Source organism: Piliocolobus tephrosceles, chromosome 2 (genome assembly GCF_002776525.5).
Source record: "Piliocolobus tephrosceles isolate RC106 chromosome 2, ASM277652v3, whole genome shotgun sequence".
Classification (NCBI taxonomy): Eukaryota; Metazoa; Chordata; class Mammalia; order Primates; family Cercopithecidae; genus Piliocolobus; species Piliocolobus tephrosceles.
Genome location: NC_045435.1, coordinates 142,215,725 through 142,241,846, shown reverse-complemented (window position 1 = coordinate 142,241,846; position 26,122 = coordinate 142,215,725). Strand labels below are relative to the sequence as shown.

Sequence of the window (26,122 nt, the reverse complement as noted above, 5' to 3'; positions counted from 1 at the left end):
GCAGATCATAAAAAGACCCTCTCTTATCAACATACTATGAGTCTGAGCTGGCTGAGAACCCAATCTGATTCTAACTTCAGAATAAACAAACATGATTTTTGGTGGATGCAATTCCCATTCCAAATACATCTTTGTATTTTATGAGTGTGATAGTCATCGATGGATCCTTTTCAACAAAAAGCCACCTGATAGCAACATTTCATAATTCCTAAGTGACAGTCTTAGGAAACACCTCTGTTAAAATACATGAAAATTGGTCCCTGGTTATCTGTCATAGCTTAACTGCTTATCTTAACCAGATTTCCATTATCTCTTTTGAAAAGGTGCAGAACGTGTTATTACCTTGAAAATGGAAATTCCTGGATCAATGCCACCTCTCATTCAAGAAATGCTGGAGAATTCTGAAGGACATGAACCCTTGACCCCAAGTTCAAGTGGGAACACAGCAGAGCACAGTCCTAGCATCTCACCCAGCTCAGTGGAAAACAGTGGGGTCAGTCAGTCACCACTCGTGCAATAAGACATTTTTCTAGCTACTTCAAACATTCCCCAGTACCTTCAGTTCCAGGATTTAAAATGCAAGAAAAAACATTTTTACTGCTGCTTAGTTTTTGGACTGAAAATATACTAAAACTCAAGAAGGACCAAGAAGTTTTCGTATGTATCAATATATATACTCCTCACTGTGTAACTTACCTAGAAATACAAACTTTTCAAATTCTAAAAATATCAGCCATTTCATGCAACCAGAAACTAGTTAAAAGCTTCTATTTTCCTCTTTGAACACTCAAGATTGCATGGCAAAGACCCAGTCAAAATGATTTACCCCTGGTTAAGTTTCTGAAGACTTTGTACATACAGAAGTATGGCTCTGTTCTTTCTATACTGTATGTTTGGTGCTTTCCTTTTGTCTTGCATACTCAAAATAACCATGACACCAAGGTTATGAAATAGACTACTGTACATGTCTGCCTACGTTCAAAAAGATAACTGTCTTGCTTTCATGGAATAGTCAAGACATCAAGGTAAGGAAACAGGACTATTGTACAGTATGACAAGATAAGACTGAAGCTATTCTAATTTAGTTAGTATGGAAGCTTGTCTTTGCTCTTTCTGATGCTCTCAAACTGCATCTTTTATTTCATGTTGCCCAGTAAAAAGTATACAAATTCCCTGCACTAGCAGAAGAGAATTCTGTATCAGTGTAACTGCCAGTTCAGTTAATCAAATGTCATTTGTTCAATTGTTAATGTCACTTTAAATTAAAAGTGGTTTATTACTTGTTTAATGACATAACTACACAGTTTAAAAAAAAATTTTTTTTTTTACAGTAATGATAGCCTCCAAGGCAGAAACACTTTTCAGTGTTAAGAAGTTTTTGTTTACCTGTTCACAAGCCATTAGGGAAATTTCATGGGATAATTAGCAGGCTGGTCTACCACCTGGACAATGTAACTCTAGTGTCCTTCCTGATTCATGCCTAATATTGGGATTTTTTTTCCAGCCTTCTTGATGCCAAGGGGCTAATATTAACTCCCAAAGACACAGGCATAGAATCTGACTCCTTTGACCTTGTTCAATCACTATGAAGCAGAGTGAAAGCTGTGGTAGAGTGGTTAACAGATACAAGCGTCAGTTTCTTAGTTCTCATTTAAGCACTAGCGGAATTTTTTTTTTTTTTTTTTTTTATATATATATATACTAGCAAGTCTGTGATGTACTTTCACTGGCTCTGTTTGTACATTGAGATTGTTTGTTTAACAATGCTTTCTATGTTCATATACTGTTTACCTTTTTCCATGGAGTCTCCTGGCAAAGAATAAAATATATTTATTTTAAAGGTGTGTGGGAGCCTTTACTACACCTTTATCTTCAGTAAAGAGACAGAGAACACAGTTCCATTTTTAATGTTTAAATTTCATTTCAAAAAGCAGGTCTGTAGTTTGTAACCATGACAGTTAAAATCTGTGCTAATGCACGGCAGTCTATAACAATTCTACAAGCCAATCAGACAGACAGTACGTGACAATTCAATGAGTAAAAAAGAGCATAAAACTGTATGTGTAAGAACAAAATGTTAAAAGGCCTACCACAATAATAAAAATCCATCATCAATTACATCATCACATTAAAATAAGCCAGATGTACAAAAGTCTGAGACAGAAAAGACAAAAGGACAACACAAGATATTTGTTGAAAAATGTTTGTTTGTGCTCTTTGGGCACTTAATTAAACATTGCAAAATCAACATCTTCTTCTTCTTCATCAGACTCTGCAAAATATTTTACTTCTTTCCTAGCCCGACCGGCTCGTGGCAGAGAAGGTGGCTCAGAAGGGAAGTCTGAGGGGAAGATGTCCACATCTGAATCCTGATCAAAGGATGTTTTCTTCGGTTTCTAGATTTTTTTTTCAATAGATTAGATTTAAAAGTTATTAAAAGAAATAAAGACTAGTATGAAGAACTATCACTCCTTAAACTTCACTTACTTATGTTTAGGAAGTATTACAAATAATGGAACTTTTAAAATTAGAGTCGCAATGCTAACCTCAGTGTAAGACCAGTCACCTTGTTTTTTGGAGGAAAAAGATTACATACAGTAATTCGCCACCTGGGTGGTTTCATATTTACCAAGTTCTAGCCTGAAAAATGTAACACTTATATTCTAAAATTATATTTTACCCAAAAAGTATGCCCAATGCCCAGATTAGTAAAAATTCAAGCTGTCCTATTGCTAAGTACGTATCAAGAATTCATGGGAAGAAACAAGACTCCTGCACCATGTGGAGTATGCACTGTTAAGTGTTTGTTTTAAAAAATGCAAAGCATCATCGAGGTGGACCTGAGACACAGAAGATGACTGGATGGAAAAGGTCAGTGTGGAAATCAACATAAAGCTACGATCATCTACATTGGTATTTTTAAGTTTTACTAGGAAGAGAAAAAAAGGGCTGGAGGCAGCTGATATCATTCATTTACCTAAAAAAAAAATAGTGTACTTCTGGAAAAGGGTCAGACTAATTGGGAAAATTAGCCACAGTCAAATGAATTCAATTAAAAAAAAATCTAATTAGCCCTGGTCAAATAAATCCAAGTTAAAAGGAAACAGTCTTTAGTCTGAAAAATAGTATTTTAGTCTGAAAGAGTCTAATATTTAGGTAACATAACAGTACTATAGCTCAATGGATGAAATGGAAGATTCTAAGTAGGTTAATTTATAGCATACTGTTATTTAGAAAATAGTCCTGATTATATAAATTTATACTTGAATAATTCCTTAACCATATACAAGCCCCATATTGATATGAGATGCTAGGTGGAAAGCTGTTCCACGACTGTAGTAATAAGCAAACTAAGTCAGTTACAGATCTGTTTCTAAAAAGCCATGCACTAATGTGCAATGATGTTCCCAGTTACCTTGCTTGCTGTTTTGGATGTTTTCCTGCCAGGGTTATAGTCGCCTTCATTTTCAGAGCCAGATGCTTTCCTTTTCTTTGCCCCTCGGCCTTTACCTTAAAATGATACAAAAGGTTTTTTCTTCCATGGGTAAGTGCAATATAAAAAGATAAATGCCACAACATTGTAGTTTATTTCTTTGGCATGCCCAATCAGTGGAACACAGCAGTCCTGATCTCTTACTATGAGTGATTATAAACAACTTGGCATTTCAATTCTGGGGTTGACATGACCAAAGACTTTTTCACAAATACATATAAACTATTTTATTAAACATTTGGGAAAGTCCCAAAGACAACTTTTAATGATGAATCCCTTCATACATAAAACATCTGTATTTGCTATGTGGTCCCTTGAGCCTGAAAAGGAAATACCTTGGAAGAGTATTTCTTAAGTTACATGTGATTTAAATTTTTTTTTAAATTTCTAATTTGTCATGGGCCAATACTTTTAAAAACACAATAGAACACAAATTACTAAAAAATGTAATCACATGCTGTTTTATTAACACAAAATTATCATAAAGGTCTAAATGTTTACTCAGTTTTACTTATCAAAGACTAGTAACAACCAATTGCATATCCCATGTTGAGTGGCACCATCTGAGAACCACCAGTATTGACTATAAAATGTCAAATATATATTCCTTCTCAGACCTAGACTTGGCACATGCAGCACTTTCTTCACCTACCTAACCTCTTATTCTCATCATTGGAGGTGAAAGGAGAAAAGGTAATATTTAAGTAGTGGCCAGATGTTCTCCATCCCACAATGATGCCAATGAAATAAAATAGAACTAAACAGCAATTACTTTTAAATCTTTAAAAATTCCTTGACAGCTAGATTGGACAAGTACAAAGATAGCCTTACATAATCTTGGGATGTCATGTTTGATCAAATTAATCAGGGAAATAGCATTTTTGAATTTATAAAGGCTTTCAATCCTGCATATCTTGAGTACTACCTTCCCAGTCACTATGATTCTTTTCCACCCTATTATCCCCATTTCCCTTTGGTCTACAGCTCCTTATCCCAGCCACTCCTTTAAGAAATAGAAGAAACACACTGAGGAAGATATCCTTCAGTTGAATAAAAGATGGAGCAGCTACCCTCAGAGCATATCATGTCTTACAAACATATTTTATAAAGCATCTTTAAGGGCTTTCCAGATTCTGGAGACAAAGAAGGGATGCCACGGAGAACTGGAGCTGGTTCCTTGTGTGGTCCTGAGTACAGTTATTTCTTAGGTGAGAAAAAAAGTTCTAGCCTAAGAGTCCTGGATCTAGACCATTACAGTAAGTGTCACAGTTTAGTTAGTGTGGAGTGCTAATCTGACTTTTTAATAACAACTTTCAGTGAGTTGGCTGCAGGGGAGAATTTGGACCATTCTTAGGGATTCTTACTTAACCTCTTTGAGCCTCAGTTTTTTTTTAATTTGTAAAATAAAGTGACTGAACTAAATTGCTATACCTCCTTTGGACTATATTCAGCACTGATTCCTAGACACACTGCTTACTGAGGAGTAAAGCAATTTAAAACAAAATAGATACTTAGCCTCTCTAAATTCAATGAGGTAGAAAAAATGCCATCTTTTCCATACAGTGTATGTTTAAAGGGTTATAAGAAGATAATCCTCACCTTTTGGTGTTGTAGTCTTCTTTGGAATGCCAAATTCTGAATCTGAGTCAGAGTTTACAGCCTCTACTACTTTCTTCTGTTTGGGAGCTCTCTTGGGCTTAGGGGCTGTATCTGAAGACGGTTTTCCTAGTAAGCAAATTTCCATTTCACAGGTCAATATACTTATCAACAAACCAAACTGAAGAGAGTCCTATATAAATGGAATTTCTCATAGCTGATTAGAAAATGAGTTGCCTGGCTGGGCGCAGTGGCTCACACCTGTAATCCCAGCACTTTGGGTGGCCAAGGTGGATGGATCACCTGAGATGAGCAGTTCAAGACCAGCCTGGCCAACATGGTGAAACCCCATCTCTACTAAAAATACAAAAATTAGCTGGGCATGGTGGTGGGTGCCTGTAATCCCAGCTACTTGGGAGGCTGAGGCAGGAGAATCGCTTGAACCCAGGAGGTCATAGTGAGCTGAGATCACGCCACTGTACTCCAGCTGGGCAACAAGAGCAAAACTCCATCTCGAAAAAAAAAAAATTGAGTCGCCTTAATGAAATGGTTTCTCTCTGCTTGGCAGCAATGTAAAGGCAAACAATTTCTCATAGATGACAAAATGCTTTTTATTTAATTATGTATAATTTGCCCTTAGGTAATACAATTAAGACATTTTAAGGAAGAGCCATTAAAAATAAATTAAGCAGTAACTTTTAAATATAGTCATGACAAAAGAGTAGCATATTTGATAAATTAATTATAACCCAAGTATAACCACAGATTAAGTCCTAACTTTCAGAATGTTTTAGAGAAAAAAAAAAATGTATGGGATCCTCAAATACAATTAATAGAAACCAACTCACTTCCATTCAAAAGCTGAAATCCAGAGTTGGCATTTTTATGTGGAAAGAAATATAAAGTCCTAGATAAGTAGACAATAGATACAAGACCTTTGCTTTGTTGAATTTTGAAAAATAGACCTTGTTTTACAGCTTTATCTGCAGTTCTATGTGAAAACTGATAAATCAGGCCAGTTGCAATGGCTCACACCTGTAATCCCAGCACTTTGGGAGGCCAAGGCAGGCAGATCACCTGAAGTCAGGAGTTTGAGACCAGCCTACCCAACATGGTGAAACCCCATCTCTACTAAAAATACAAAAAATTAGCCCAATGAGGTAGCATGCGCCTGTAGTCCCAGCCACTTGGGAGGATGAGGCAGGGGAATCGCTTTAACCCAGGCAAGGGAGGTTGCCGTGAGCCAAGATCCTGCTACTCCACTCCAGCCTTGGAGACAGAGCAAGACTCTGTCTCAAAAAAGAAAAAAAGAAAAGGGAAAAAAACTGATATCACTTTTTGTGTAATTAAGAAAACCTAACTTGGAAGAAAATATATTAACTGTAGACTTTGTTTAAAAAAAAAACAAAAGAACAAAAAACCTATGCTGATTCGATGGAAAATGGATCCCTGTCACAATTTGAGACACTACAAATTAGGCCCCTCATGAGCCAAGAGCAGGAGGAGCCCTAGGAAAGTGGCACCCACATTGTGTGGTTTTTCCTACCTGAGTCTTCAAGACTGTATCTACCACAAGAACCACAGGGCAGCTCCTGGCAGGGAGTATAAACTCAGCCAGGTGTTCTAGGAACCACTTTTTTTTCCTTTGCTTGGAGTTACATGGCACTTTCAATTCTACCAGGCAAACATGTCAGATATCTGAGTACTACGGCTGCCTTTCTGCTGTAAACTATTGGAACTACAGAATTTAACTTGTATAATATATGCAATTTGGAGTTAACGCAGACAATCCCACAGACGGATGTCATGCATCCTCTTCTTGAAATGATATTTTAATTGGAATTGTATTTTGTAAGGGAGGCTAGAGGAAGGTCGAGGACTTGCTGGGGTCCCTGAAATCACACCACACAGGCAGTCACCTATTCAACTTAGACAAGGCCAGTTCAGCTACTGAAGAAGGAAGCAAGTAGAATAGGTGCCATGATATTCTAGCCTTTTAGTCATGCTAAACTCATCAGGTTAAATATGGGTGAACAGTTCTATGAAGGAAACGGGGTATGTTTCAATAAGTAATACGTGCTCCTAAGTTTTCAGGGTGTTTATAAGATGCTCATATGAAGATTATTTTAAAAAGATGTTTTTTGATTGTTCTGTTGTTATTTGAGATGGAGTCTCACTCTACCGTCCAGGCTGGAGTGCAGTGTTGCCATCTCAGCTCACTGCAACCTCTGCCTCCCAAGTTCAAGCGATTCCTGTGCCTCAGCTTCCTGAGTAGCTGGGACTACAGGCATGCACGTGCCACCACACCAGGCTAATTTTTGTATTTTTAGTAGAGATGGGGTTTCGCCATGTTGGCCAGGCTGGTCTCAAACTCCTGAACTCAAGTGATCTCTGCCTGCCTCGATCTCCCAAAGTTCTGGGGTTACAGGTATGAGCCACTGCGCCCAGCCTGATTGTTTTTTTAAAGAAAGATAAATTAGAGAGTCTATCTCAATTTGGGTTCCCCAGATTTGGGCCAATCTGCCTAATCCTGGAGTAAGGATTTAAGTATAAGTATTTATTTGAGAGGTAAAGGAAAGGGAGACAAAAATGAGACAATGAAGAGAAGACAGCCAGTAATGGGTAAGTTATCAAGCCAATCATCATTCTAGGAGCTTAATTCCACGAGAAAATTTTGAGAGCCAGTGTGAAACACACATCCCACAGTTGGCTCACAAGAGAGGCAAGGACACTGAGATATTTACAGAACAACTTTCCTCAATCCACTAGTTAAAGGCAGCTGGGAGCAGGGGAGCGTTAATATTCCAGCACAGTGGCAAAGAGGAAGTCCTCAGGCAAAGAATGCAGACGTTGCCCAATGTGCACTAAGTGGTAAGGGCACTGGGACATAAGGTCACCCAGTGTGTTGGCTACAGAGACTCTTGTAGATAACCAATTTCTCAATATGGTTCTAGTGCAGTCAGAGTAAGCAGGACTTTTCAAAATTGTTGTTCTACTACATTCAATACATGTGTGTCTGTAATGAGGTTGTCTGTTGTGCATTTTTAAAGTCCTTGAGGGAACAATCTGTATTATTTACTTGCTATCTTAAGTAGCACACATCTCAATTAGATTTGTGGGTTTTTTTTTAAGTGTCATCCTTCAAACACAAAGCACAAATACTGACCTCTTTCAGAAAGACCAAGGTACATATATCTTGGTACTAGTAAGAGATTCATTAATCAACTCAAAGTGTTTTGTGGCCAATCTAAGGCTATGAAAAAGAGAGAAGATGCATGACTCATGTAGAAAAAGAGGACCTCCACTGAACTGACCAATCCCTCCACATAAGGAGTTGAGTAATGATCAACAAAGATAACAGAAGCAGGCTACTAGCAAGACAAAATTGTAATCTCCATTACAACCTAACCACAAGGGAGCTTTTCTAGAAAGCTATCCTTTAGATATCAATGCATGGGATTATTTTATAATTATAACAGCTTTAAAATGAAGTCTTAAAGAAATTTTATTAATTCCCTCACATGATTAGAATTTTATTAATTCCCTCACATGGTTAGAAAACAAGAGAGGTTCTCCTTGTAAGCACTTATACTTCTTAATTGTTTTATGATAAAAAATGCAAATAGTTTCAAATTAAGTTACATTTCCTTTTACATTAACTATCTCTATGCAATGCTTAACTCAATCAAATATAAGTACATACCCTTTTTAGCAGCTACTGTTTTACTTGGAACTTTATCTATCTGTTTCAGACCAAATGATGGTGAAAAAACAGAAGCAGAATCTTCTTCATTACTGTCAAATTTAGCTGAATCTAAAAATTGCAAAGCCTTCTTTTAGTAAAGAGATATTATAAAGATCTCTCAGTAAACTTTGACTCTTAACTGATGACTTCTCTTTAGCTAGACAATTGATCTTATGTTACTATTTTGTGACCAGATAATCCACAATATACAAACAGCAGAAAATAAAACATATCAGTTATACACCAAAAATGTTAACTCTGTGGTTAAATAACACAGAAGTGCATAAAGTAGTAAAAATTAAAAGCACTAAATGTTAAATATTTAAAACATAACTGACCAATTCAAAAATACATGCTGACAATTTATTTTAAAATGAGATATGAAAATGTTCCACTGGATTATTTTAGTACCTACATAAATAATACTATTAACCATTTCAGGAATATCAGTAATAATGTTTAAATCTAAAAGAATAGTAAGTATTGCTATTTTTAAATAAATTATTGAAGACTAATTTAAAAGGCAGACAGGCTTACCTTCAGTTTACTTTTGCATGCAAATGAGTTTAATCAATCTGTTCTTCCCTAACACCATAGCACAAACTTTTAATATAGCCACTTGGATGTAAATAAATGTGTTTATACAACTCTTTTGACACAGTGTCAAAAATGAGTATCTATACATATAGAACATGTACCAAATATATCTAAATGTATAGATGTGTGTATTAAAAAACGATAGTGAATAAATTAAATGACCTTAAAAATCCCATACACAAAAAAAATAGGAAACAAAAAGTATATACACCAATTAAATTTGTTCTTATGAAGGTTTTAATCTCTCAGGTAACCAGGGTTTAGTAAAACCAATCTGCAATCCTACTGGTGCCCTTACAGATTTAGAAAACTGTCGTATATACGTTCACATTGCCATGAAAATCAAATTTCAAGCTTTCAAAATTTCATTATTTCTTGTCTCTCATTAAAACACCACACACACACTCACACCCATAAACAAAGATAAGCATTGCGTGTCCACCTAAATGCTTCCGTAATGCCTATTTTGACCAATGAGTTAGGAATCACCTCAGAAAAAGTAGAGAAATCTTACTATCTTGAGCAAAATATAAAAAGGAAGTTTCCTACTCGTAAAAAATTCTGAAGCTAAATCATGACCTAACGATTTATTTACTGTTTTCTCTCCACCACTAAAAGCAAAAATACAATAACCAATGAAAAGACTAAATGAACATACCATCTTCTGACTTCTGAGAATATGAAGGAAATGAAAAGAGATTTCCAAAATCCTGACTTTTTTTGTCATGCAAAGATTTTCTATTAGAAAGAAAAGAAATACCACAGAGGATACAATTTAAATATCTGATTTCAATCCTGATAAATTATATATAATACATACTGAAGGATTATAATCACAGAACAAAACTTTAGTTTTCATTTCTTTCTCTGTTAAAGACAGGGTAATAAAACTCTTTCTCTCTTACGTGTAAAAGCGTGCACACATATCCATAATCCATATGCACACACCATATATGCACACAGACACCATACAAATCAATTATTTAATATAAAAAAGAATGGAAACTAAGCAATGGTTTAAAGTTATTCAAAATACTATTAAACCAATTCTATAGTTGATAGAAATAACCGTTCCAGAATTTACGATCAGCAAACTATGGACAAAAACCCAAGGAGAAAGACAGAATCCCCATCACACCAGGCAACAATCCTATTTCTAATTCAAGACTACAGGTGGGCAATTATTTCAGAATCTGGTGAAGGCCAACTGTAATACGTGAGAAAATACTTTTTAAAAAATCGAAAATAGTTCACAAACCTCAAATCCCAGATGTGTTCACGCTCACCAAAAGCAAGAAAAATCTATCGAGGCCAAATTTAGGGAAGAAACAAACCTCCCAATTCTAAGGACTTAGTAAGTTTTCTCAAAACCAGGGGGTGTCCAACTATATCCCATGGGCCTGATGCCTATTTTTGTAAATAACTCATTTATTTACATATCATTTATGGCTGCTTTTTTACTAGAATGGCAGCATTAAGAAGATGTGACATAAACAATATGGCCCACAAAGCCTAGAACATTTACTATTGAGCCCTTTATGGAAAAAGTCTGCCAATCCTTCCTTTAAACTACAGCAACTGTGATGGGAACAGCCGCCATATTAACAAGATTGATTCCTTCATGAAGAAGACCTTGCCTAGAATAACAATTTCTTAGAAGAGCTCACTATAATATCTGTGGCAAATGTTTACAACTAACTATACCACATCACTAAATAGCATTACTTACTCTGGAGTGGCTTTTGATTTGCCTGGTGAAAATGTATATTCATCTTTATCTAACCCATCTGAAGGAATAAATTCATCTTCCCCATCATTTGTTATGGGAGATGCTTTAACTTTCAACTCCTCTAAATCATTATTGTCATCATCATCATCATCAGCATCATCATCCTCTTCTTCTGAGAAATCAAATGTGTATTTAGGTCTTTCAGCTAGGAGGAAAAATAAAAATGAATGTTAAAACTCAAATCCTAGCTTTATATACATGAACTATTATTACTGATTAAGCGTTTAAAGTATATTCCGACCATCTCTAAAAATACCATAAGAAAAAAAGGCAAGCATTTACAGAATAAAAGCCAACAACTTTGGCCTTAGTTATTTGGTAGTGTTAATGTCTGTCTTACACTTTCCAGGAGGCTACCAGATAATACTGTGCATGTTAGGAGAGCATAAACTAATGTACTTATTGATATACTTAATTAAAGACGCTAAGGAAAGTAGTCAATATGGCCTTGTCTCATACAGCCATTATACAAATGACAACAAATACAATGTTTCCCATATTTGCAATCACAAACAAATTTCACAGTTATTTTAAAAGTGCTAAACTTTCTTGTTTTTTGACACAGAGTCTTGTTCTGCTGCCTGGGCAGGAAATGCAGTGGTATGATCATAGCTCACTGCAGCCTCAAACTCCTGGGCTCGAGCAATCCTTACCCCTCAGCCTACTGAGTAGCTGGGACTACAGGTGTGCCACCATGCCTGGCTGATTTTTAAGAAAAAATGTTTTAGACACAGGGTCTTGCCATGTTACCCAGGCTGCTCTTGAACTCCTGATCTCAAGTGATCCTCCCTCCTCAGCCTCCCAAAGTGTTGAAATTACAGGTGTGAGTCACAGTACCAACACCTGAACTTTCTCCTAACTCTTTGGATAAAAACTGCTATCTTCTCTTCAGAGTTAGTTTTACTATGAAATAACAGAGTAATTTTTTAGATGAATGAGAAAAGACAGGAGACATAAAGATCTCAATATATTCCAAAAACAATAATACAGTGCATAAAAAGATACCAATTATAGTGAAAGGCATATTGCTATAAAGCAAGTATGTTCGATTATAATTTCTAGCATGTATTATGGAATAAAATTTTTAAATTACTTGGATGTTATATAATTTTACACTTCACTTTTGATGTATGTAAATACAGTTTTAAAGCATTTAATAAACAATTTTCATTTAACTTAAACTACTCATATTAAAGATTCACCTATATTATGCTACCTATGTACACTAGGGAAAGAAATTCAATCACCTGGTGATTACAGAACCAAAGAATTTAAGGTCTGATATATAATTAAAAATGTATCTCTCAGAGGTAAACACCCACAATGTTGTATCATTCATTTTAATAAATTAGGACAAATTTTCAAATAACAAAATTTCAGAAGAAGGTACAAAATAGAAAACTCACTAGATGTTAATAATGTCAACATTTCTTGGTAATGAAAATTCAGAAAGGATCAAATTATATTCTTATAAGTACTATATTACTATAATAGCAAAATGGGGTTTCGCAGTTCACCCATACCACTATCATTATCTAAAAGAGAGCTATGTACTCAGACTTCTAAAGCAGGAGGAAATTTTTTATGATACAAGGGGTAGGAAACCAAACAAAAAACCACAAAGCACTTCTAATATTAATAGATCTATCATTGCTGGTATTGTGGCAAGGTACATTTTTTCCCAAACATCTTCAAACTGCGGAAGGCATATAAACTAAACTTTATAATAAAAATCAGTAAGGAAAAATGATTCACTTTAGAGAAATCTATGTCCAACTTTGCTAGAAAGACCATTCTATAAAGCATTTTTTTCTTCTTCCTAACTGTAACGTCTGAAATAGTAATGGCTTAGTACTTAAACAACACTGATAATACTAACAATACCAACATATAGGTTAAACTATAATATACAGTAATATTAAATTACTGTTACTGTTAATATTAAATTGTGTTACAATACCAGCTGCTCTCCTAAGCAAAGAATCTCTTGGAATAACCACAGGTTCTGTTTCTTCCAAGTCACTTTCTGACTTGGATTCATCATCTGACCAAGGATTCCGTTTCTTCACTTTCTTTGCAGTAGGTTTACCAGATGATGTGGGTGTTTTTCTCACTCTGGTACCTAAAACCAAAAGAATAGCAATAAAGTATGTATCCATATTTATACAAATGTCATTAGTAAAAATAAAATTGTTATAATGAAAAGTTCATTAAAAATAAATGTTTATTAAAATTGAAGGCATTATTTCAACTACAGAAAAAGAGTACAATCTAGTAATACTCTATACATATGGTTTTTCTCTCTCACACACAAAACTATAATAATTTCTCACCAGGCTCCTTCTTCTCCCTTTTGGGTTTGGGGCCTTTGTTTATAGGAGCTGACGGAATCAATGCCTCTTCTCCTGCACCTTCTACTGGCACTCCACTGAATTCTTCATCAAATTCCACTTTTACCGCTGCAGTATCAAGATCACCCTACATAATAAAAAGAAAATCAAACCACGAGTAAAAATAAAAACATCGCATATTTTAGAGATAGTTTCAATCAACAGATAGCTCCTCCAAATCAGGTAAGTTTAAAAACTGTGATTCTGACGAGGTCCTAATAGCTAACTTTGATCAGACCATGTTTTACTTCACTTATCTATAGTAAATAATATTGCATATAACTCTAATTTTCCAGTACATTCAGTGAAATGACAGCTACTTAGAAGCAACCATAAAAAATAAGGCAGCTTTTGATTATCAGAGGGATTTCCAGACCACTAGCTAAAAGGTACCTGCAAAATAAGTTCCTATAGCTCTGGCAGGCCTTTATATATTATTAAAAAATCCTGTAATCCCAGCTATTTGGGAGGCTGAGGCAGGAGGATTGCTTGAACCTGAGAGGTGGAGGTTGCGGTGAGTCGAGATCACACCATTGCACTCCAGCCTGGGCAACAAGAGGGAAACTCCATCTCAAAAAAATAAAGATAAAAGTAAATTTTTAAAAAATCTTCAAAATATTGAAAGAAAATAAGTAACATGTGTCTTGCACTGCTAGACACTGTAAGGCAGACCCCAACCCTAAGACTATAGGGTAAAAAAACAAAAACAAAAAACACAGAGGCACACAACAAGGATGAGTCGTTACAATACAAATAACAAACATAGAGGCTGGTAGAGCCGTGGCCCAAGGGGAGAAGTGAGAAACTCTGCTCAAGGCAGGGTCAAAAAAAGTCTCCATGGAGAAGTTCCTTTTCTGACTGAGTTCTAAAGGAATCACGTTAAGTTTGTCAGGTGAGAAGCAAGAAGGGAAGGGCATCCCAGGCAGAAGGCACAAAGTCATCTAATAGGAATTAAATGTTTAAAGAATTAGGTGTTTAAACACAGGAAATAGTCTGCTAGAACTCAAGGAAATGTGAGAAGAAAGTAGCCAGGAGGAGAAACACACAGAGGCATACAGGTGCTAACACTGTATACCAAGAATTTGTGCATAGTCAGTGGGGAGTCACTGCAGATTTTTAACCATAACAATCAGACTGACTTTTTAGAATTTTCATTCTAGTAGTAAAATACTGAACTTAAAGGAATGAAGTACAAAGTGCTAGAAATCATGATTAAATGACTAGAAACTGAGAGAGTTAAGAGGAACACTTTAAAGTATCTCAGAGAAACACAGAATTCTAAGGCAATGTCAAATGGGGACCAAGATAAGGGGGTGGATTTTGGAATTACTTAGTAGGCAGTCAATAGGATTTAGTTACTGATTAAATGAGAAAACTCCCAGGTTTTTGGCTTCTATCAGTGATGGCTGATAGCGTCATTAACTGGGAGAAGGCAAAGAACAGATTTTTAAATCAGGATAATGAGCCCAGTTTCAGACATGCTGAGTTTAATGGGCTTCATGCATTCAAGTGGCTATGAGCTTGGCACTCCTGAAAGCATTATAGCTTAGGAACAAAGATTTAGGGGCCATCAGTATGAATGGAATAAGCTCTAGGCATAGATGAGGTTACTTGAGGGGACCATTTAAGGTAGAGAGGAGTGCTGAGAAATGAATCTGACAAACGCCAACTGAAAAGAAGCCATTTTGCGAAGGAGATAGGCAAGAGTGTCTAGGTAAATGAACCCGTGTGCGGTGGGGAGCCAAGTAAGAGGAAAGTAGTATAGACCTGAGTTTATCACAATAGTAGGAGAGAGAGCCCACTCTGGTGTCAAAATGCACCTACGCTTCAAACATTAGCTCTGCACAGAGAACTCTCCAATCTCTAACTCTAGCTCTTTAGGCTAATTTTCCAAGCTCTAATAAGAATGAGGCTATATTCCCACCTACTTATTGGACACATCTAAACGTATACTTCCTGAATTCTAAAAATCAACCTGTCCAAAAACATTAGCCTCTCTAAGCCCAACATGCACCCCGTTTCCTCAGCTCTGAACATTTTTCTGATGTTTTCTTCTTCTGGCTAACTCTGGTCCATCCTGCTTGAGGTGAGGTCAATGTCATTTTTTCTTTAATCCTCAATAGCACTTTTATCAGTGATAATGACATAGGATGTGCTTAGTAGTTTAACTAAGGACAAAAACAAGTAAATAGTAAAAGATGACAGAGTACTTCGTAAGCCAAACAGACCCTTTCCCACTCTAAGTCTTCTTTAATGGATTATGATATAGAACTAAAGCTTATACTTTAAAGTTGATATACTCATGGTTGGGTTTTTGGGTTTTGTTTTGTTTTCTTTTTGGCTTCCAAGTTTTTAATTATTTTAATTAATTAATTAATTAATTAATTAATTTTTAGATGGAGTCTCTCTGTCGCCCAGGCTGGAGTGCAGTGGTGCAATCTCAGCTGACTGCAAGCTCTGCCTCTCAAGTTCACACCACTCTCCTGTCTCAGCGTCCCAGGTAGCTGGGATACAGGCGCCCGCCACCACGCCTGGCTAATTTTTTCTAGTTTTTAGTAGAGACGGGGTTTCACCGTGTTTGCCAGGATGGTCTCGATCTCCTGACCTTGTGATCCACCCGCCTCGGCCTCCCAAAGTGCTGGGATTACAGGCATGAGCCACTGCGCCCGGCCGGCTTCCAAGATTTTAACTTAGAAGGCAGCTGAGTGGAGTGCTTCTATTTCTCATTTTAAAAGCTGAATTACTAGCTCTTTACAATATGTGATCCTTTACCAATATATTTTCCTTCTATAGATCAACTGCTGTCATAGAATGATTTCCTACTACCATTGAAATATATTTTGAATAAAACAAAGCATGATTTAAACACACATTAAAATTTTTTAAATTATACATATATTTCGTTATAGAGATGAGTCTATCAATTACAAGAGGTATGTCATACCTTCTTCTTCTTCAGCAACTTTTTGCTGGCATCTGCCTTCATAGCTGTAATTTCAGGAATTATTCTTCTGCCATAAGGTGAGGGCATTGTCTCTTCCAATTGGAGTTTTTTCACCTTAGGTTTGCCAACTTTACCTTTAATTGCTTTTCCAGACATTCCAGCCAGAATATCTTCTCGTTCTTGAGCTTCCACTTTCTAAAATATAATTATAAGGCAGCAGAAGAAACATAAACAACTTCTTAGAAAAGATAATCACTACTTCATAAAGTATTGAAACAAATGTTATTCACTCAGTAAAGATGAAGCTTTCCTTTTAACTTATCTAATTCAAGATTAAATCATAAAAAAAAAATAAAGAATTCTAAATCAGAAGACCTCGATTGTAATCCCAATTCATCTAACTAGTTTCCCGTTTGTAATACGAGTGGGCAATAGTGACTAAATAACCTAAGAAGTCTCTGCCAATTCTTGGATCCCGTGATATATTACAGAATAATCAAGACCTCTGATAACCTGGTATCATCAAAATCCTAGCAAATCATATACAAAGGCAGTTCTGCTAAGAAGCATGAAGCTGTTTTTTTCTACTGTGTTAGTCATAATAGAAAATATGAAAAAAACCTAAATGTAAACTCAGAAAGTATGAGAAATTAAAAATGCCCACATAGTTAGACTGAACTTAGGCAGGTCTATGTAATGATAAATGACAGTATAATCATGATTAATATCCTAGATTCTGCATTTACCAGAATTATTCCTTAAAATAGGCTTTGAAAGGCACAAGGAAAAAAATGACATTTCTTTAGAGATTTTTTAAAAGATCTTTGTAGCACAATAGTTTAATAGAAATTACCCAAGCTTTGAAATCAGATAGTTCTGGATTTCAACTGCACTTCCACTTACTAGTTATGTATCCTCAGGAGATAACAGAGGTCAGGTGCAGTGGCTCACACCTGTAATCCCAGCACTTTGGGAGGCTGAGGTGGGTGGATCACCTGAGCCCAGGAGTTTGAGACCAGTATAGGCAACATAACAAAACCTCGTCTCTACACAGAATACAAAAATTAGACAGATGTGGTGGCACACATGTTCCAGCTACTCGGGAGGCTAAGGTAGGAGGACTGTTTGAGCCCGAATGGTTGAGGCTGCAACGAGCCATGATTGTGCCACTGCACTCCAGCATGGGCAAAAGAGCAAGACCCTGTCTCAAACAAAACAAAACAAAACAAAACAAAACAAAAAAGCCAGATAACTTATAGAGCATCCACCATGTGCTAGGTATTTTAAAAACCCCGTGATCCTCATTTTATAGATGAGGAAAGGGGGTGTCTGAGAGGATGAGTAATTCTATAATGATGTAATTCCTAAGTGACTTAACCTCTCTAACCTTCAGGATCCTCATCTGTATAATAGGTTAATAATAATCTCATTCATTTGAGGTTGTGGTGAGGGTCACTCTGAGCATTACATAGAAGGCTGTGCCAGTGTACAATAGATAGATATTCAATTAGTGTTATCACTGGACTTTAAATGATACAGAGACATGAAATTTAAGTCTAAATCTTTTAAGATGTTAAAAATAAATACATCCAGAATTTAAATAAGTTGTTTGGACCTATTTCATTAATTGTCAAATAATAAAATAAGATGATAAATTAAACGTGAAACAGTATTTTTTGCTAGGGTTGTTTTGAATGACGACTTTACAATAGTGAGGAAATGTACAGGCATAACCACAAAAGTTTCCTGTGTTTCACTGTATTAGTGATCAAATGTAAAGCAATATCAGGATATCAATATTAGGAATAATTTTTCTTTTAATATATGATGGCTTCATTTTTAATGAATAATTTTTAAATAAATTATAACTCAGCAGGAAAAAATGTGCAAAAAAATTTAATTAATGAACAATATATGGAAAGCACAAATCAAGGAAGACTCACATTGCAGCACCTGAAAGATCGTTGAGGGAGCCGAGAAAAATAGCACTAAAAAATTCTAAATTCTCTTAGGTAACTAATTTACCACAGTTGTTCTTATGAGCTCTAATTCTGACTTAGACCATTGAAGTAAAAGTAGAACATATATACAATAAATCAACAAAGCAACTTAAAAAAAAAAAGTAATATGAGTAATAAATGGTATTTTACATTTTGCTATTTTCATATATTCATAATGCTACCATTAATTTAATTCTAATATTTTAAGTGGGCAATTTTAGAAAAGGTGAACTTTTTATATCTTATCTCTACATTTTTATTTTTTAAACTACAATTCTACTTGGAAAAAACTATGTTACGACAATCAAATATTGAAATATCTGTTATAAATGTGAAGAGACTATCATTCTCTACTCCTAAAACCAAAGTACTTACATTCAATTATACACACATATTAGCCTTACCTCTTTCCAGGAAAACATTAAACTGAATCAATTTTTAATCTAAAAATGAGTTAACAATTTTTAACTAATTCAAATTATATTTAATTTATTCTAAATTTCAACTTCATAGCATTTAAATTCCTCCATACAAGAAGTTCTTTATAACTTCACATATCCAGAAGCGTAATACTAATTCAACTTACAAACACATTAACCTTCACAGAGTTAAAGAAAACTTTAAGATCACGTAAAAGAATTTCATTCTTGTTCATAAACATTACTTTTCCAAATAAATTTTAAGAGAGACTTAACCTACATCCAGTTCTTCAACAAACGCTGCTAAATCTTCTTTCCAAAGATCTGAAGGAGATTTTCTTTTAAGATCATTGACCTCTCGCCCCTATAATAAAAAAGTACAGTTTACACATTGAATAGTTTTAAAACGTATGAAGGATAAATCAAAATACTTATTTTTGGAAAAAGAAAAAGATACAGATAACACTGAAATAGTTTCAAACTATTTAACCCACGAAAGTTCATACTTTTGCATCTCTCTGTTTAATCAGTTCTTCAACTTTTTCTTTAGTAAGAGACCACAGAGACATATTTAAAATATAATTAAAATCTGGGCCTGAAGGAGTTCCTGAATCGGAGGAACTATCATCATGCTGGTTTTGTGTTTCATCCTCTTCTGCGGCCTGTAAAAAATAACAAACTGTATATTAAAGTCTTGTATAGTATCAAATTAATGTTGAATTTTATTGAAGAATTAATTTAAAATTCTACAAGTGCTACACTATAAATGCTACATCTTCAGGATGGTGGGGTTAGTTTAGATTACCTATAAAAATATATTTCCTTATAAAAAGTTTAAAATTTTCTAAAGACGCACAATAAGATCTTCAGAAGGAATGGTAAACGCTATCCCTATTTATTCAGGAATCTGATGAAAAATTAACTGATTTCCTCAGGTACTAAGTAACAAAATGAGAGGATACCACATTTTAAAGTTAATAGAGTAGAATTAATGTTTTATCATTGCATCTTGTCAGATTTTTATACTGGTGAGTGAGTGAACAATCTGAAATACAAAATAAATACCAGTTGTGAACATTATTTTACAGTTATTAATAAATATGTTAAGGTACATTCACTCGCTGAGGGCGAATTCTTAATAAAAATTCTCTAAAGCCAGAATATTCATGTCTGGACTCAGAGAAAGTCCACTTAAGAATTTGAGTTGGTGAGTTAGAGTAAGAATTTCGTCAGGGTTTTGCTGAAATTTTATTCATCAGGCCCTTGTCTACAGAAACAGCTGCAACAAAAAAATTATCTTGTGCTAATATTAAATTTCAAAATACAATGAATTCAATAAAAGTTATTTTAGGTGATATCACCTTTAAATTTTTTAAAATAACAACTGCCATTAAATAAAATTTTATCTAAGTTGTTTAAGATGACTGAGTTAACCATGACACTCCATGAAGCAAAAAGTTCACTTTTGGTAACCAAAAAAGGAAAAAAAAAAACCTTTATAATGAAAATTTGTAAGCAAAACAATGTGTATACACAAAGTACAGTTTATATGTACTTCAGAAATAAGATAAAAATTAAAATTGCAAAGCAAGATGCTTCATTATATAAACAAAAACTATAAATTTGATTAAGCCACATTAGCCAAATAAGGAATGCTGTTGTTGAGTTGATAGATGATTAGTAAGTACCTAGATAACTGACAACAAATAATTCTACACTTTTGAAAAATTCTTCATGAAACAGCTCGTCTCTATGGAGTATTCAGGTTGTTAGACAACTATAAAAATATTACTAGGATGCAACAAAATCCTGTTTAGACCCACATTTTGGAAGTCTATTTGATCTAGGTTTTGACTGCACCCAAACTATTATTAATAAGTGCTCTATGAATATGTGTAATCTATCACTGATAACAGAAATATGACTAAGGACACTTCCAGAAATTAAAAAAAAAAATAAACTGCAAGTTCTAATGACAAAATTCCATTGTGCTTTATAAAAAACTTTAATCTTCTAATTAACTACTTTATATTTCTCTCTTCTCCAACTCTGTATAATAGGACACTCTTATAAGAGCAGTTCCTTTTGTTACCTGAACTCCCCAAAATGTACACATGGTCAAGATGCTGAAAAAATTCTGATGGTGGTAACGCAATAACTGAAATCAAGCTAGGCTTTACCCGTAAATTCTACTTCCACCAGAGGGACATTCTGAAACTGTAGAAATCTTTAGCTTTTAAGACTAAGCATTAAAAATTTATCAGCTTACTAGTTACTTTAAAAAAAAAAAGTATAGCTTAAACCAACAGTGATACAGAAGGGCAAGTGTTGTAGAAACCGTAATTTGGGGTTTAACAATACAATAAAACACATTAAGAGGAAAACAAAGGGCTCGATCATCTTAATTCTGAATGCGCCCATCTTGTCCTACCAAATTTTCTTCAAATAATGAATAAGCCTATTATCTTACTATGTAATTGCTATTCTATATAACTTACTCTAATTTTACTCACTTTAATACATGGTTTTTATTGACTTGAAACTGAAAAACGTAAACAAAAGCAATATTTCAATGTAGTTTGATGAAACATAAAAACATTATGATTGAGAACTCAAGTACAGGGAAGTTTAAAGGTTCAAGTTATGTCACATAATTATAACTATTTTTTAAAGATGTTAATGTTATCAGAATCAATAAGCACAAATAATCTAATATCCAAAAAAATTAATCATTCAACTTTTCTTCCTCTTCTGTAATTAATTTCTGTTCTCAATCACAACGTTGTACTGTTGTTTACATTTTTCTTTTAGTCACACAAAACATCAAAAAGCTAATTGAGGCGACTCTCAAAACTTCAACATTCCATTCATTTAACTATTATTACTATTTTGTGATCTGCAATGGCCAACTTGCCTAATAAAACATCAGACATTTAATCTGAAGTTCCAGGGTTTAAATATCTGGCCAAAAATCTAAGAATGAAGCAGAGCTTGGTGTTTGATAAATACTATCTATAATAATTAACATTTTGTCTCTTGTCTTCCCAGTATTAACCAAAGCAGATCAAGTGAGTGGTGACTGGATGCCATACTGTGAACATAAGCTGATTCTGGGTGCCACCAGTCTGATTCCCAGATAATATACATGCACCTCATAAAAACCACCACCACAACACCTTTTAGTGGCAGACTCAGGAAAAAAGGTCAAGGAGACTGAGCTACCTTCTCACACCTGGAGTCATTTCTCCAGGCTCTGGTTGAGTCACACTGGCCAAGTGCTTTGTGGTGGGTGTGTACTATAAATTTCTGTACTGTATCTGTTCTGTGGATAAACAGAAGACTTCAGTCTCTAAACAGACAACTCAGCACCTTTAGTAGTACTAAATTTAAAATTTAGGGGTTGAATTTTTGTTTGTTTTGGAAGTTGCTTTTAAAAGCTTCTCTGAATGTCTTTTTCTGCAAATGATTACCTTTTCTTGTGCTTCTTTCCAGGCTTTCACTGGGTCAGATTCATAACCTCTCTGGACTAACATTTGAATCAAATCTTTCTTTGACCTATTCTCTATGTGAGGGAAAAATAAAGTTAGGATCAAGATAAGAGATTCAATTTGTATTTGCTTATATTCTACTGATAAAAATGTCTTCTATTAATAAAGTTTTTTTCCATTTTAACTAATGTTCAAATTTTTAAAGGTTGTATCTTACCTATAGTAATTTTCCCTTGTATCTTCTCTAAAATGAAACGGGCTTGATTGTTCAGCTTTGTAGATTCTGCTCCCAGCATTCCCACAAGCCACTCCTTACGTAAACCATAATAACTTAATCGTAAATCAAAGAATTCTTTCAGAATGTCTTGCACAGTTTCATATTTCTTCAGACATCCCATATGATCAAAGAGTACCTAAGCGAAACACATATATTTTGCAGATCATATAGATCTGTACTGGTATTTTAACTTACATAACATCTACAATATTAAAAATAACCATAATATATAACCATAATACATGTATATGAACACAGACTACCCCTAAAAACCATTAAACAGAACTAAAACTATTAAGCACATTTCTGTAAATACTCCTTTGGTGACTGCAAGCTGATCAATTCTCAAGACGATGAAAGTATTTAAAATAGGAATAATTTTGAAAGACAAAAATAGGCCTTAAAAAAAGGGCTCTTAAAGTAGCCATAAAACCACCTAAAAAATGATTTTTCCCCAAACTGAAAACATACCTATTCTACTGCTAAGCTTAAAAATGTTACCATATATTCTGTGTATATGCATTGGTCCCCTTTCTCTCTCTCTTTTATATCTGCTGTAATCCAGTCACCCAAACTCCCTATCCTTTTTCTTTCTTCCATCAGCCTTTCTCAGCAGACTATGGCACTTTCTCTCAGCCACTGTACCATTGCTGAACTTTTTTTACTTTTTTAAATGTAAAAGCTAATTTGGAATGCAACTTGAAGAATCACACACTTAAAGTTTCTACCTTCCTCCCCAGTTGTACAAAGATAAATGTGCAAGTTTAATAAAGCAGATTAGAGTTATGAGTACTCTACAGTTAAAATGCTAATAGAGATGGGCATAAAGTACACAAAGGCCCTCCAATAACCACTCTCATAACTTTTAGTCAACGCGTGTGAAGGTGTGTGTATCCTGTGTATTCAAGCCCAGATGCATAAACACAGAGTTGAGAGTAAGGGTAGTGGACAACACTGGAAGAAAGGAACGTGGCCCCAGAATCTTCAGCAAAAAATGCCTTCAGGCTTACTATAGCCAATCCCATTATGAAACCAATTATAATAATCTGACTTACAACATGCAAGAAAGATTAAATTAATAGTAAATCTAATAAATTACCATGGAATTACAAGTAAGAGTAGTTTGAAGTTTAAAAACTTTATGCAGTCCAGCAGCTTCTGCTTGTGCTAGTTTCTCTTCAGTCATTTTCACCACGAATTTCACAGTTGTGTCAGTATGATATTCTTTATAATCAGAAATTAATGCTGGTGTTTTATCTGTTCCATTTAGCATAGGTTCTAAAACCTGTTCTTTATATACCTATAAAAGATTTAAAAATAAGTGATTCTTTTCATGACACACTCTCATGTTCTCATACTACAAGTCATACAGTCTTTTGAAAATTCTCAACTCTCATGGGGAATTAAAAAGGAAATCTTTATCATCTCCTATCCAATCAGTATAGAAGGCAATATATGGGGATCTTGGTGGTAGGAAAAGACGTAAGAAGTAATGGTGCTGACCCACTCATACTCTAAAAGGCAAGATAAAGGCTGAGTATGAAAAGGATGACATCAACTAGCTTTTAGATTTGTAAAGCTGATACTGACATGAATTTACTGACCACATTTATAAGAATTAAAAACACTATGTCATATCCTACTCCCTTCATTCTAAGATAAATACAAAGATAATAGTCTATAAAAGCCTTACCTAAGTCATACTATACTACTTAGATATAAATACTATTTAAATATTCAAAGCACAAATTCAACTGAAGGGTAAAAGAAGCTACAGGAATTTTTTTAACACTACGCATGCTTAGGACAAACAATGGTGGAATCATCCTTACCAGAAAAAATTGCTTAATACACTGCCCTTCCCAGAGGCAGATCACATATTTACACTAACCTGTGTCCAAGTTCTAACTGGAAGCTCTGTAATTTCTACTGTGTTTCTGTCCACTACAAATATTTCACCACTGACTGCATACTGGTTTTGACCAAGTTCTTGAATCGTCCCTTTAAAGTTTTTGTAGTTTGGAAGCTGTAGAGAAAAATGTAAATAGCATTGACTTCTCTCTTGAGTACTAGTACCATGAGTCTATGGTCTAACATTGACAGATTAATGTACCTCAAACAGAATTTCTCATCCTCAATTGTCCCTTTCCAACTTATCAACTGATCTTGAACTCATAGCTTCTGTTAATATAACCTGAACATCCTCCAATCTCAAAATGTTAGTATCATCTTTCCTAGTCTTCCTGGAACAGTACTTTCTTTCAGCCCACTTCCCCTACACCTACTTCTCCCCTAGATCAATATCCTTTAAATTCAAACTCCTTGGGCCTCACATTGAAAGTATTCCATAGTCTGAACCCAATCTGGCTTTCAATTTTTTCTCTAATGACTTGTCTTACAAAACCACTATTCTTTTCCTACATTTTGTTTGACTATTTTGAAATATTCTCACTTTCACTCTATCCACAAGTCCTGACACACATTCAGGCCCAACCCCATTCATCATTCATCTACATAAATCTTATTCATCCTTCCCAACTGAATTACAAGTCATTTCTCCCAAGTTTTTGTTTGTTTGTTTTGAGACAGGGTCCCTACTTTGCCACCCAGGCTGGAGTGCAGTGGCTGGGCTCAAGCAATCCTCCCACCTCAGCCTCCCGAGTAGCTGGGGTTACAGGTGCATGCCACCATGTCCAGCTAATTTTTGTATTTTTGTAGAGACAGGGTTTTGCTATGTTGCCCAGGCTGGTCTTGAACTTCTGAGCTAGTGATCTGCCCAGCTCAGTCTCCCAAAGTGCTGGGATTATAGACATGAGTCACTGCACCTGGACTATTCTAAAATTCTTACTCATTATTATCATTAAGAAATTGAATATATAGGAAGGGCACAGTGGCTCACGCCTGTAATCCCAGCACTCTGGGAAGCCAAAGCAGGCGGATCACCAGAGGCCAGGAATTCGAGACCAGCCTGGCCAACACAGTGAAACCTCGTCTCTACTAAAAATATAAAAATTAGCCAGACATGGTGGCGCACACCTGTGGCCCCATCTGCTCAGGAGGCTGAGGCAGCAAAATTGCTTGAACCTGGGAGGCGAAGATTGCAGTGACCCAAGATCACACCACTGTACTCCAGCCTGGGTGACAGAGTGATACTCTGTCTCAAAAAAAAAAAAAAAAAAAAAAAAAAGAAACTGAGCACATAGCATAGGACCTTTCTTCTGGCATACTAAGCAACTATCAGTATCGTTGGTCACTGTTAAATTTCAGGCCTTGATGCTTCAATGTCTTGTCTTGACAACTGTCTAAGTTTCCGAAGACAAAAACCATAGCTCTTTATCTCACCACTTACACAGTTTCATACACATAGTAGGCACATAACAAGCA

The 26,122-nt window shown here is 35.1% G+C and overlaps 2 protein-coding genes across 4 annotated transcripts in view; one reads left to right on the top strand and one right to left on the bottom strand.

The window, feature by feature from the left end:
* The window catches only part of RARB (retinoic acid receptor beta), a 254,988-nt gene extending 253,148 nt beyond the window's left edge, over positions 1–1,840 (top strand). For both annotated transcript variants that reach the window (XM_023207282.3, XM_023207281.3), the window contains exon 8: positions 324–1,840. In XM_023207282.3, coding sequence (XP_023063050.2) covers positions 324–520 — 197 coding nt within the window. In that variant the 3' untranslated portion in view covers positions 521–1,840. The remainder of the gene's footprint in view (positions 1–323) is intronic.
* Positions 1,841–1,891: 51 nt separating this feature from the next.
* The window catches only part of TOP2B (DNA topoisomerase II beta), a 67,153-nt gene continuing 42,922 nt past the window's right edge, over positions 1,892–26,122 (bottom strand). For both annotated transcript variants that reach the window (XM_023207279.3, XM_023207280.3), the window contains exons 22-36: positions 24,630–24,764; positions 23,838–24,038; positions 22,679–22,874; positions 22,444–22,535; positions 19,480–19,635; positions 19,254–19,337; positions 16,555–16,749; positions 13,554–13,698; positions 13,181–13,342; positions 11,161–11,365; positions 10,090–10,169; positions 8,793–8,903; positions 5,093–5,218; positions 3,416–3,510; positions 1,892–2,396 (exon numbers count right to left, since the gene is read on the bottom strand). In XM_023207279.3, the coding sequence (XP_023063047.2) occupies positions 2,226–2,396; positions 3,416–3,510; positions 5,093–5,218; positions 8,793–8,903; positions 10,090–10,169; positions 11,161–11,365; positions 13,181–13,342; positions 13,554–13,698; positions 16,555–16,749; positions 19,254–19,337; positions 19,480–19,635; positions 22,444–22,535; positions 22,679–22,874; positions 23,838–24,038; positions 24,630–24,764 (2,154 nt within the window). In that variant the 3' untranslated portion in view covers positions 1,892–2,225. The remainder of the gene's footprint in view (positions 2,397–3,415; positions 3,511–5,092; positions 5,219–8,792; positions 8,904–10,089; positions 10,170–11,160; positions 11,366–13,180; positions 13,343–13,553; positions 13,699–16,554; positions 16,750–19,253; positions 19,338–19,479; positions 19,636–22,443; positions 22,536–22,678; positions 22,875–23,837; positions 24,039–24,629; positions 24,765–26,122) is intronic.